Source organism: Haliaeetus leucocephalus, unplaced genomic scaffold, assembly GCF_000737465.1.
Source record: "Haliaeetus leucocephalus isolate CR32 unplaced genomic scaffold, Haliaeetus_leucocephalus-4.0 Scaffold339, whole genome shotgun sequence".
NCBI lineage: Eukaryota > Metazoa > Chordata > Aves > Accipitriformes > Accipitridae > Haliaeetus > Haliaeetus leucocephalus.
In genome coordinates this window covers 8671825-8686195 of record NW_010972775.1, presented here as the reverse complement: position 1 = coordinate 8686195, position 14371 = coordinate 8671825, and the positions used below count along the sequence as shown (strand labels likewise).

The 14371-nt window shown below is 38.5% G+C and overlaps 1 protein-coding gene across 7 annotated transcripts in view; it reads right to left on the bottom strand.

Annotated features, from left to right (window-relative positions):
* The window catches only part of ZNF280D (zinc finger protein 280D), a 55036-nt gene extending 40705 nt beyond the window's left edge, over nucleotides 1-14331 (bottom strand). For all 7 annotated transcript variants that reach the window (XR_774631.1, XR_774628.1, XR_774632.1 and 4 more), the window contains exons 1-4: nucleotides 14223-14331; nucleotides 8819-8967; nucleotides 4930-4995; nucleotides 4451-4821 (exon numbers count right to left, since the gene is read on the bottom strand). Coding sequence is in view for 2 of the 7 variants with exons in the window: in XM_010571777.1 (XP_010570079.1) it covers nucleotides 4451-4821; nucleotides 4930-4995; nucleotides 8819-8960 (579 nt within the window). In the remaining 5 variants the exon portion in view is untranslated. The remainder of the gene's footprint in view (nucleotides 1-4450; nucleotides 4822-4929; nucleotides 4996-8818; nucleotides 8968-14222) is intronic.
* Between the last annotated feature and the right edge of the window lie 40 nt (nucleotides 14332-14371).

Below are 14371 nucleotides of genomic sequence, written 5' to 3'. Positions count from 1 at the left end.
GGGGGGGGGGCGGGGGGGGGGGAGGAAGAGGCTTCTCCCCATCCCGCCCTTTTGTTGTACATCTCCCAAATGAAGACCCTGCAGGACCTTAATGATAATGAAGAGCCATTCTCTCCTCTGGTGAGTGACCTCACCCAATCTAACCAAATTAAACAAATGTCCAGGAGTAGTTGTGGAAATAGTTACTAAATTTCTCTGCTCTTTTGTTACAAGTAACAGCTACATGAGCTGCAGCCACAAGAGAGCAAGTGTTACTGTAGCCACAATGGTTTCAGGCTAGCCAGTGAAATTACAAGCGAAGCAGCTTAGCCTGCAAACCCCTCTTCAAGCACAACTAATGCTCAGGTGGTATGCCTGTGGTAGGCTCTTAGGTGTGGAGGTCTATGCACACATGTACATTTGAAATATGACCAACAGCTACACACAAAATCTCCTTCTCTTACTACTCTGTGGTTTGTTCGTTTTTATGTGCTGCTAACATTTTAACTTTCTTCAAAAGAATAGCCTGGATATTTTGATGGCATGTGTACCATCTCTCTAGTATACACTAAACGTATTTGGTGAGCAAAAAAGTTAAAACAGACATCCTGGAAATTCAAAGTCTCATAATTTTCAAAATGTCCTTTTCTGTTGACAATTATTCTTTTCATACAATTTGGCTCTGTCATTTTACGTACAGAAAAAAAGCAGTATCTTCCCCCATGCTTTAAAAGGCAAAAATGTTTTAAAGAAAAAAACAGAACAGCTTACCACATCGATGTAAAACAAACAAAAAAAAAATCAACCTAACATGTACAGGTGCTCTCACATGCAGAAAGACAAAACCCAACACCTTTATAAATTAAGTTTCTAGGGCTCAAGTGAAGAAAAATAATCCACCACCACTCTTAGCTTTCCAAGCAACTAGTGAAAATACTGGGTTCATACTGTGCATCCTAGATTTCCTGTGGAAACCAACATGATAATTGGTAACCAAATCTACACAGAGAAATTACAATGCATGGTATTGGAACTTTGCTCTCCCAAAATCAACTAGGAACAAGTGGAACCTGGATCACATTCAGACTGAGGAAAGTGCCTATTAAGTAGGGGAAGATATGGACAGAATTGGCTGGGGCTTACTGGAGAGTATTCTGAGCACTGAATTACAGAAAATCTTCACTGCTAAGAACAAATTTTTCTTGAAGAAGAGGATAGCCCTATGCTATCATATACAATAGCAGTAGCTCTGACTGAATTGGAATTGCTGTAAACAGTACGACTGAAGCCAAATTCAACTCAGAATTTCTGGAACTGCATTAACGTAGTGCAGTAACAAGAAAACAAAACCTAGATTTTTACAGGAAGTCAGTGAATCAAGCCTGTGATTGGAAAGAGGCATTTCAGTAATAACACTGGAATACCAAACATTGACAAAAGGTAAATTATAGACCTATATGTTATGAAAAGGAGGAAATATGTGTTTCAACCCAGCTGGTGGTCAAAAGCAATCAGTTCGCACAGAAAAAACGTTGACATCCTGAGATTAAAAAATATTGCACCATATAAAGAATGCAAAGGCACTCTGAAGGATGTTCAGCTAAAAAGGAGTCCTGACACAGTGTCTACTCATACCTCACAGTCATCTTCACATCACAATACTTTAATTTCAAAGGTAAGTTTCACCATCTGGAACCTGAAGATCCAAACATTAAATATTTCCCAGAAAAACTTATTTGAAGCCCTTGCCACTCAGGAAGAGTCAAATTGGGAAGAAACAGAAGATGTGTGAACGAAAATGTCACAGAATGCCCAAGGCAGAAAAATCGTCAATATAAAACAGTGGCCCCAAGTGAAATAAAGACTAGATAAAGGGGGGGTTGGGAAATAATCCAAAAAACCTAAGGAGCTCTTGAATGAAGACAATTCAAACCAAGGACATGAACCAAAATATAGTTACTATACATATGACACTAAGAACAACAAATGACATAATGTGGCAGGAGTGATATTAAAAATCACAGAACTTTGCCCAAGACACTAAACTATAGCACCCCCCTAAAAAAATAAAGCACACCAAACAATCCTCTTTCCCCATAAAAAGTATAACATAATCAAGTGGCAGGAACAATACAAAAACAAGAAAACAAATTATTCTAGGTAAGGCTGAAATTGGAAATACAATTCTGAATCTAGAAAAGTTAAGTTGAAGAGATGGAAGATTCACTTTCACCATGTCTTAAGCAAGAAAAAAACCCCAGGAACATCTTCCTAAAGGTACTCAAGAATTTCTTAACATCCAAAGAATAGGATGTTACATTTTGGATAACTTAAAAAAGTTAAGAGCTCATGAAAGCCATGATCAAAATGTCAACACTGTAAAGAAACCATATAATAATTTCAATCATAGAAGTTTTAAGAGACCATAGAATATGTATGCACTGGATATCACAGAAAATGATGCATTGCTTTGTAGAGCATGTCAGTCTAACTTGGAATAGACAGAACTGATAAATACATGGTTAGAGATCCTTTTCCATGCTGTGTACCTTGAAAGTCCTATTTCAGGCTGCAACTTCTTCAAACAGGTGTTCCTCTACTCTGCCAGGGAAGAGCAACAACCTGCAGATTTTGGCAAAGTAAGACTGTAAAACTTAACTAAAGTCTCATCTGTGAAACTCCTGTTGAAAGTAAACTCGATGAATGTGAAAGAACTCTCACAAAAAGAAGTGCTTTGTGCACAGTGTCTTTAAAGGAAATCACTGTCTCAGTGAGTTATGTCCCACTTGCTTACACCTTTTGGAGATGTTCAGCTTTTCTAGGTCTGTTTACCCTAAGGTTTTCTAACAAAAACAACGTAGAGGCCACTAGCAGCTTTATCTAGTAGAATAAAAACATGAGCATCTATGTGCGAGGGAAGTAAAGGAGGGGGCTTTCTTTTGCAGTAAAGATTCTGCAAGATACCCTAACACTCCTTTGAAGGATTTAATAAAGCATACTATGTCATAAGTAAACATTTATAAAAATAAAATTCACAGACTTGAAACATGTAAAGTAGCAGACCTTTCTGTATTAACCTGTCTTGCTTTACAAAGATAGATTTAAGAGGACTCCAGAGGCAACCTAGATATCCTACTGATATCTGGACTTTTGATTACATCATTTTTTAGGCCTTCTTAGAAACAGTGACAGACTGATTTAGCTAACCCGCTTCACTAGACATGTCCACCATTTCTCTCTGCAAACTAACAATCAACTGCTGAAGACTCAAAATTGGAAAGTATGAGTTCTTCCCTAATGAATCTGCCAGAGATTCAGTTACCCAGTTGATAGGCAATGATTACATTGCATTATTTTTCTTAAAATACAGCCCCCCATCAGCAGTGCTTTAGCCACAAGTCTTAAGAACACCACCTAGTTCTCATGTTTTAACGGCCTTATTAACTATGTTCATTCAGACTGATTGCCCTGTTCAGCAATTGCAGAATACATTAGGCTGCATGATTTTTATTTATACCAAAAGACTGACAGCTGGGACAACCACAGGTGTATATATTTGCAGGGACAATGGAGATGGTGCCTACTGTCAGGCTTCATTCATTTTAACCTGACAGTAGTAGCTAATACTATAGGCACATTGTCTAAACAGTTTCAGCTTAAATTATTTTCAATAAAGGTATCTCATCATAGTTTACCTCATAAAAATGTGAAATTTTAATCTTCATTCTTTATCTCTCACAAATGTCCAACAGCTAAGGCAACAAAACCAGCATCTAACTTGACTCCCTAAAGTTATCATTCTGAGGTTCTGTAGCAATCCAGGAAGATCTATGATACATGATGTATGTGCATAATTCCCTTGGGCTTTTAAAACAAAATAAGTATGTCATCAAACTGTTTCATCTACTGACCCTGCAACTTTTGGTTGCTTAAGTCCTCCTTACCATACCACTGTTTCATTACAACTGCCATATGAACCGAAAAGCTTAAGAAGTGAAAATCCCAAGAGAGGCACTATAAAAATCAGGTCAGAAAACCACAAAGTTACTTTAAACACCAAATGCAAGCTATTAAAAAGTGAGATTAATTTATCAATACAGAGGAACCGTCTCTGAGCAAAATCTGCAAAATTTAGAGAATGAGAATTTCCTTCATTGCTCCACATAACATAAACAACATAACCTAAATGGTACTGATTTCTCTGATGCCTAAGATTTTCATTCAACAATTGCAACAATTCCACTGTTACTAAAGCTATCATCTTTGAGCCTTGCAAATCAGTATTTTCAAACATGTATTTTAATTCACCAGTGCAAGGTTATGGTCCTAGAATCTTTACAGTTTACATAATGCTAGTCTATAATCTAGTCCAGGTCTTCAAATTACTAGACTGAGTCAGTATGTTCCTCATTAATTTATTCACAAGTAATTGCACCTGAGTATTTTACAGTTTGAGGGAATAAAAATTTACCTGATTGAGTATTACAGGCTGTGCTGTTACAGTAGTCACTGGCCTGGATACAGGTTGAGCCACTACCGGAACCGTGATATTTCTTGATACTGGTTGTGTCGTCACTGGAATGGTTACAGGTCTGCTGACAGGCTGTGATATTCCAGAACTTGACCCAGGCATCTGTTGTGTTGATAAACATCCAGCAACTGGTCTCTGCAGTGTTTGTGAAGTTCCTGAAACATTCACTGGTATAGACAATGGCTGAACTGCTACAGAGCTAGCTGTAGGTCTGGATACAGACTGAAAGACTGATGAAACAGGCATGGCACTGGGGCTGGAGGCAGGTGTCGCATAATGGTGACTGTCAGGCTTGAATGTAGCAACTGTACCTGTTTACAAAGGATTCCAAAGTTATCTTTATATAATTTTGCAGTCAGATGTTTCATAAGTGTTGTGGATTTTTTGTTTTTAATTACCATATTAGGACAATAAAGTACCTCTACTGGGTGCACCATTCTGTATCCCCCTTCGTGATGAGCTGAGGTTGACTCTGTTCAATATATCTGTCAAAAGTTACATTTATCTTAATTGCAGTTAAATTAATAGCTTAATTGCTTTTCAAATTAAAAGTAGCATTCCTATCCACTAATTAAGCCAATTAGGATTTGACTTATAAATTAGAATATAATTTTTTAAAAAAATACCTGGCAAAACAAAGTGTCATTTGTACAAATTAAGATACATTCTTCTACTCCCCTTCTCTTAGGTTAAGCTAGTTCACTTAAGAATCTCAGTTTTTATTTTCTCGCAGATAGATTAACACACAAGTAAGTGCAAATAAAAAAAAAAAAGAACACTTCATAAATATTTAACTTTGCTGATTATAATGCATTTATTCACTTCTGTTTCTCATGTACATAATAAATTCCCCAAATACTAGAACTGCTCTAAACTAAAGGAAGCATTTGCTCTAAACTGGTAACTACACAATTTGCTTTTGTATTACAGGAAAATACAGCACTTACAAACTTGTTTTTAGACATCTCCATTTTCCAATGTGAAAGAAAAATCAACAGACCAGCAATCAAAGGAGTTGTGCTGGAATTGCATTACCAGAGGACTGATTTTCTTACATATCCTACATGGCAGTCTATGACCAGAGTTCTAGCTCATCAGAAACACATGGAATTTCTTAGATTTGATGTTTACTCCTTAACTAATGCCACCAATATTTCCCAGCTTTTTGTCTTAGTCCGGGGCTTCGCATGATTCCAGAATGTTATAAAAATATTCATCAAATCAAAATATTTTCCTACCGCCAGATTCTCAATTCCGTTGGTGTTGCTGTCAAGTTTCTTGCTCTGACATGTGAAAATATGCGTATGAAATGAGATTGATCCTCCAATATCTAACCAACAAGGTTTAAAGTACCTTCTCAAACCTGGGTAAAATCACATCAGGATCTCAAACAATAGATCTTAAGACTATCTACGCATTGTGTTCTACAACCTTAAGGCTGTTTCCACCAGCAATGGCTCATCAGTATATACTACTCAGGCTGATAAATCTAATAGCAGTAGAGCTCAGAAGATCACAGCTTGCAGCCTGTCACTGGCATTTAGAACATACCAATAAAAAAGCAGCTGCAACAAACAGATCCAAACAGGTTCCCATTTTTTAAGATATGAAAAAATTTTGTCCTGTAATAGTAATACTAGTTTTACTTCAACACAACAGTAACTATGAGCAAGCATTAACTTAATTCAGAATTTAGCTGAATACATACTTTTTTGTGTTTGTTAATAAATCTATACCTCACATTTGAATTCCAGAGTTAAATGAAACTAAAACCTTCATCTACCGACAAAAAAAAAGCTATCCTAAAAGTTGTCTCAGAAAGCACATTCAGCTTCAGACAGTCTGATATGCACACAATTCATATCCTAAAATACAAAGGTAGATTTTACTGTATATTTTTAAAGGTATATTTTTTAAAAAATAACATTTCAGGAAGTCAGTGAAATTATAAGCTAGATTTACATGACAACTAATTCATCATGGATGAATTGATATGCCCTTTCCCCTCCCCCATCAAAGTGTTATTTGTCCTGTTTAATAACACTGAAGTATAAGAAAGCTAACATGCAGAACAACATTTTAAAGTAGCAGCAAATTTATCATTATGTAAAAGGAAACAAGAAAAATGAGCAGTAACTATAGGGAAAATGAGCAGTTGCAGGAAATGGTAAAGGGAGCAAAGTGTGAATTACTTTTCATCCCAGTCAAACTAATCCTTCGGTACATGAGAAGAGACACTTTATCGTACATGACACTGTGCCAGCAGGTCAAAGTTGGGATTTTAACTATTTCCTTCAAGTTTTCCACACCAGTCTGTATAAAAACTGATAACTGCATTGTCAGGAAAAGGTTAAAAAAATTGCAATGTATTGCAGAAAATATACCTTTCAGAAAAATTAAGAACTACTAGTGAGTCTCCATTTGTCATCTAATTTTTCATCTGATCACACAGGAATTCTCAGGTAAAAACTAAACAACAGTGATAAGCAAAGTTGAGTTCATTGTGTCTTGCCTATCACCAATAACAAACTGAAGCCTGACTAGTGCCAGGTAGTACTACTTACAAGCCAGAGAAGAACTGAGGTCATTCTTCCATAGCTGTTTTTGATAGTGAAGTAGAAGATTACAAAGAGAAAAGTTGAGGAAAGGGAAGGAAAAGAGATAAAGTAAAAAGTTATACCATAAGTGATTTTACTTGTGTCAGGACCGAGTATGGACAGCACTAGAATAAGATGCATACGTTTTAAGTCTCTATCTTTTACCTGAGTTCTTGAAGTGCTGAATCATATCACAACTACGGTTTTCACCTGAACTATTTCTATCATTTAAGACTACAAAAAAATCTTGAGACTACAATGACTGCAATGAAACTTGGCATATTTGTTGTTCCAACGTATCCCTACTGCCTTAACAGTTGTTCTATGCCATGACCTACTGCCAATGACCAACAGCAATCCAGAGGTCTCTGGACCTTTCAGAAAACAGTAAGGGTATTTTTCAGTCCTTCTAGAAGTTTGTAACTGCAGAAAACTTCTTGGAGTAATTTTAAAATATTCTTCAAATTTTCAAGAGGATATAGAATATTTTTAAAATATTCAAAAAGATTAAACCTTAAGAACTATCTTTGGGAGGGAGAACTTTAACATCAGCTTCATTATTTCTTTAATATGTAAAACAATTTTCAACTTTTTAAAGCTAGTTTAAGAAGCATTAGACTTACTATCCCAGTAAGTAACAAAGTAAAATAGAGTTCAGATGCAAGATGGAAGTATTGTGAACTAAAATGACTGAACAGCTAATAATAGCTCCAAAGTCCATGCAGCAGAGTGTGACAGAGAGCCTAGTTTAACATTTTGTCTTGAGATGCTTCACTGCAAACTATACACCTTCAGAAAATGACTATAGAAATCCTGGATACAAGCATAGCAGAGATGAGGCAGAAACTGAAAGCATTAAACCTCACCAGGCAGTCTTGTGTATTCGACAGCTAGAGAAACCTTAGGTCAAACCTCTGAACAACTGATTACAAGATGGCCACACACAGAAATCAAAAGTTTTATTACTAAAATTAATTTAAATAACAAAAATAATGTTCTCCTTTACTTACCTGCTAAAGCCCAAGCACAGGACAAACATGGAATCCTGACACATCTGCTGTCATCACAACCACCTAACCTCACTCCCTGCGCTAGGAGAAAACTACAGAACTCGATGAAAAAAACTCCTTATTTTACAGGGGATGAATGAATTTATTAATAAAAAATCTCTTACTTAACAGAGAGGCTTCTACTATTTTCACATTAATCGCTTTTCCTGATTGTGCTTTTATTATAGACACTTAAGACAGTTACCTTGGTTTTGTTAGAATGATGTCCACCAACACACGAAATGTGGGGTGAAGAAAAAAGAAGGACCGTAACATGAAGACTTAAATTCATGCACATTCCTTTAGGAGGAGACAATTCCAAGTATCTAACTAAATATCAGCTATATTTAGAGCAATTGCATGCATGGTTTCAGCATTGTATATATTGGATTTTTAACCATATTGTTAATGCTAAAACCTTCAAACGTCCTTGTTCTGACCTTAGAGATTTAAGATTAGAGGTAGACAGAGCTGTGTGTAACCTGGGTTTTAGGACAGAATTTCTTAAGAATTCCAATTTTAAGTATGACAGCGACCTAAAAAACAGCTTTAAGATGTAGAACTTCTTAAGTATTACCGCTAAAAATTCTGTATTTTAAAAGTAAGTTTAAAGTCTTATACCTTGAAATACCTGTTTTAAATTATGGAAAATGTTATCTTACATGTACTAGCTGGCTTCGAGCTTGAGATTTCCCCAACAAAGATTGGCTCATCATCATCATCATCATCCTCCTCCACTTCTTTCACTCTCTTTTGCCATGGTTCTAGCTCCTCTTCTTCACATTCCATAAATAATTCTGCCATCTTGAGACTAGACAGTAAAAAACAAAACACACATACCAAAACATTCAGCACTTTCATGAAACAAATGTTTCGCTGTTCAGTAAAGATTACTGCACTTGACAATAATTCCCATAGAATAGCCTTTCTCACCTGCTCCCCCCACCATGTTCTATACAAGCTGAACCTGATCTGATATAGGTGATCTTCAAAGATCAACACCACATCACCTTTCTGATAATTACTTGAATTCTCATCTTTGCCGTTAAAGATAAGAAAAGTGCAAAGGTATCCTCCACATAATTTAAGCTATTTTTGTATAGTCCATCAGTAACTATCAGAGGGAGCCTCTGACACCACAGTGAAAGGTATCTTTTAAAGAATACTCCTATTCCAGGTAAGTGATTCACAAGAATTGTGAAGACCCTACTATGAAGCATGTAATATACCTGGCACAAGTGAGTTATTGGAACACTAGTTACAGCTTTATTCTCTTTACATCTAAAAAAACCAATCCAACCCAAACCCCACCAAAAGCCACAACATACCACAGCCCCACAAGTTTTGTAAGGTTTTGCCAGCGCTTCCCATATAGTCACATTTTCTTTAAAACCCAATGAAAACAAAACAAAATTTCCCCAAACCCACGCATCAAAAAACAAAGCACCCACTAAAAAACCCTCAAACAAAAAACCCCCCAACAACAAAACCCCCAAACCATACCCACAAAGCATTGCATAGTGGTTTAATTATCAATTTGGACTTAATAAAAATTTTGCATAGATCTCATTAGACTGAGTCCCTTGTGCTTGGAGACTTGCTCTTGCAGTAAGGAAAAAAAGTAATGCATGAAAATAGTAATGAAAATATGTAGCTTTTGGAATTAACCACATTAACATCAGCACCTCTAATCACAACTGGGTTTATTTGCTTTTTTAAATAAATGGTGATGGCCAATGAAGTTTTCTTCTTTCTTTTCACATCCTCTAACATAATCTTGAAAGTATTTCTGAATAATACAGAAAATATGAAACTTTTAGTTTTCTTTACATACACTACCGATAATCCAATTTGTAGTAAGAACCAGTAATTTCATAAAATCACAGGGCTGTCTCAGCTATAACCAGGATCAGGATCCCAATACAACAGTGTTTGCTTTGCCTAAGACACAGAGCTTCATAAAATTCAATGTCTCCATTTTTCGGTAGATTGGAGGGGAAACAATATAGTTTTGCATGAGGAACCCAACAGTAACTCCAGTCAATATAGGAATTCCTTGAAATTCATGAACAGTTAAGCACATGAAATTCAATTAATCATTGGACTATTTTGACAAAAAAGTGAAGAATATCCGAGCAACATTTCTGTTCATGAAAGCCACAATCAATAAAAGAATATTTCTAGTCTTATTACCAGGCTACTGCCAACAAAAAAACATTAGCAATACTTCTCTTGTTCTTGCGCTGATGCAACACTTACCTGACAAAGCAAACTAGTTAAGGAAGCTTGACTTCCCACTATTATGCAGTAATAGTTCTCTTACAGTTTAACTCCCTAAACCTTATAGCCAGGGCACCAGACCAGCACTAACGTTATGATTATGTCATTAAAGACTATCAAACCTTATACACAAGGTGACAAAATCAAGATTAGATTCATAATCATAAACTGATATTTTAAACTAAATTATTCATCTTGTAAGATGACAAGGGTGTTTATTCAACACATTTCTCTGTACAATTTCTCATTATTTTCTCCTTTCCAAAAATATTTCAAGAGCAACATATATATTAAACATTGGGTCATTTCTTTTTTGAAAGTATAATTATGCAAAACTAAGAATACCCCTCCATCTATCAACAGTGTTTGAAATGGAAGTCTTCAGCACAGGCACAGTGAGAAACTGTCTAATATCTAATAAGAGAAGACAATTTCAGGATAGGAGTAATGAGCGGCTAGATTTGGTGATGGACTGTAGAAATAATTAGTGTGCAATAGCTTATCACAGGGGAGCAGTCAGAATTGTGCCCCTACTTGCATTAAAGTGCATGAGAATGGGGCTGCTGGTGTTACATGCTAAGTCATGGGGACAATAGCAAAGCTATACTCCTTCCTTCCTCCATCAGCTCAGGGTGCTGAAGTTAAACATGGTGCTAGGAAAGAAGAGAGTAAGACACTAAACCAGATTCTTGTCACAGGAAAAAAAGGAAGAGTTTGAAGCCAGTTTCCACTTGACAGAGACAACTGGGGCCATGTGCCAGGACTTGGCAAGAGAATCAAGCCTGACCCGCCTCTGTAGAAGGACATCCCTTAGAATGCCTCTTCTTTACTAACACAGTGGCAAAGTTTATTAGACCTCAAGGCAAAATGAAAGACGATTTTCAGAAACTTTTTTCATGGAACTGACAACATAAGTATGAGTTGTGAGTTATTTAAAAAAAAAAGTTTTATTTGACCTCAGGAAAAAAAATAATCAGTTATAAAATGTGCTCAGAGAATACAAATGAAAGCACATGCAATTTATATTTAAAAACATCAAATAGGCACTAGCAATCTGTATGTTAGCAGAATTCTAATAACATACATGTGATAACCTCAGCTATGCTATAATGCAGCTTTTTTGTTTGTTTGTTTTTTACACAGTTAAAAGTAATTTCATAACATAGGCATGGACTTTTAGAAAATTACACCAACTGGTGGCAGCTCTTATGGACATTTCATTTTATGAATCAGGATGTACATATTTAGTTATTCTCAAAAGGTGACTCAAAATGTATGGCAGCTTTAAAAAGGCAAGTATCATTTCAGATCTTTTAATCCGATTTTTTTATTTCAATGCTACGATTTGAAGCCAAGCTATCACCAAATTTTTCCCTGGCAAGAAAGCCAGCCTAACGAGTTCCCACTCTGCTCCCTCAGTTGTGCTAGTACAACTTTTCACAGGACTACATGACGTGAACCACTGCAGGTTAAAAATAACCTGGCCCACTAACAGTTTTACTGGCACAACTGAGAGGTCAAAAAAAAAAAATCTGTGGCCTGAGCAATCAAAGTTGCAGTAAGGGGGAATGGATTTGATTGCAGGAGGTGTGCAGGAACTGGTCAAATGGTCTCCACTGCCAAAAGAAACATCTACATCCATTTTTAGAGTACAACTAGCTTCCAAGTTTTTGGCTTCTTTAACTATTTTAACGTAGAAAATGTATTCCAGGAATCCTGCTAGTGGTTGCTCTCAAAGCCAAAACCAACAGTGAATCCTTCCCCCCTCTCCCCAAATAATTCCCTGCGGAGGTACAGATGCCAGGATAAAAAAGGTAAACCTATTGACTATAGACTTTATTTTCCTCATTTTTTAATATGTATAAACATATATACAGATTCGTACACACATTTCTTTAAAGGTAGTCCATGGACCTGAGAGGTCCAAAACTCCAATGACATGCTATATGTATATAATCAAAGAAAGCATTTAAACCATTGTTCTAGGCTAAAAAGTGTCAAAATTGTGAAAAAGTTCTTTAAAACATGCAAAAAATATCATTAGATTATATGAAGATATTGCTTTTAAAGGCAACTGCCCAGCAAAAACTAAGGCTAGTCATGAAAGTTCATTAGGCAGGTGCAGAGAATCAACAACCTGCAAAAACAAGTCCATGGAACACTATTACAGTTACTAGACAAGCAATGAACTAAAAATCTGATACAGGACAAAAAAATTGAACTCATTGCACAAAAGAGCAATAAGCTTCTGATGAAATAAGTGTTTTAAAATCACTAGTCTGGACATCTTTATTTATCGTGGTGATTACATTTAAAGATACCCAACTTTATAAAAAGCCAGTTGTATTTATAACCTGTTTTTTTTGTTACTGTTAGGATTTAAAAGCAATCACACAGAAACAACAAAAATGATACAAATATTAGTAAATGTAACAAGAGTGTAACAGCTGTAGTGAAAGCAGCAGGAAGTGATCTGTAGAAGTGCACCTTAAAGATACACAGAAATCAATACTATAGAAAATAATGGCAAATGCAGCTGCAATAACATTTAGTTACTGAAAACCCATTTATTACTTTAGATGCAATTCACCTGTTCCGCTCTTAAGGTCAAGTGAGCTTTCCAATACTCAATACTTGTTTGGATTGGCTTAAAATAACTGAAACCAAATCAGTAGTATGAAATTTGTAGTGAGCTTAAAGAGTGAGGACACCTACGTTAACCAGAAAGTTCTCAGACTAGCCTTGTTTGTCATATTTCCGTAATAGTATTTTCAGTGAATTATTCGAGCACTTTCTTCCTCCCATTTAATAGCTACACTCCATATGCACAGGGAAGTTACATTATTCGCGACACAGATCATACGGTAAGCACCCAGATTGTATTTTTCAGATGACCTCTCATACATGCACATAACTTTGCACCATGTTAGTTGTAGAAGAGCGTGCAATCCACAGCTTCATCGGGACTGCGAGCAACTGTATTTTTACCGAGTGCTGCATTTGTTTCAGCAGCGAAGAACCGATGACCGAGCTGAAACTGAACCTGAAAGTTTTAAAAACACGAAGTATAAACCACCCTCCCTCAAAACCAAACCTAAACAGCCGACACTACCCTCTCTGCCACGAGACAGCATAAGCTCCGCCTAGGGAAGGGCAATATCGCCTCTGCAAACCGCTCAGAAGTTCACACCCCCGAGCTGCGATGGGTGCGAGGCCGCGGGAGGAAGCCAAGTCCCCGAGGGCAGCCGAGCAGCTGCCGCTCCGCCCGCAGCGCCCCTGGCGCCGCCGCCTCTGCCGCAGCCTGACCGCCCCGCGTCCCGCCTCCCCCGTGCCGGGTGACCGCAAGGACTCGACTGAGGCTGCAGGTTCGGGTTTGGACGAGGCCCGCATACCACAGCCGCGGCGGGAGGGGAGGAGGCCCGGCGGCAAGGCCGGCTCCCGCTGCCAAAGGCCGGGGGCCCCAGCCGCGGCCAGCCCCTGGACGGCGGAGGCAGGGCGAAGCGAGCCCTGCCTGGGACTCCCCTGCCGGGCGGACGCCCCCCCCGCCCCCCGTTTCCCGGCGGGGCCCCGCGGGCGGCTCAAGGAAGCCCTCACGGCCCGGGGTCCCCGCTCCACAGACGCGAGGGGGTGCAAGGCCGCGCTCCGACCTAAGATGGCGTCGGTCTCGCAGGCGACAATCCCCCCGCGGCCCGCTCGCCCGCCCGCCGAGCGGCGGCTCCCTCCGCCCGGGGAGGCGGCAGGCCGCCCCGGCCGGGAGAGCCGAGGGAAGGAAGGCGCTGCCCTTACCGTACTGCGCGTCCGGCGAGGCCTGCGGCAGGCCGCCCCGCTCCCTTCCTCCCGGGCTGGCGGGGGGATGGGAGGCAGCCGCGCTGGCGGAGCCGCCTCACATCGCCGAAACGGGGCGCCCCACCTCAGCCGCCGCCAGGGGAGGGAGG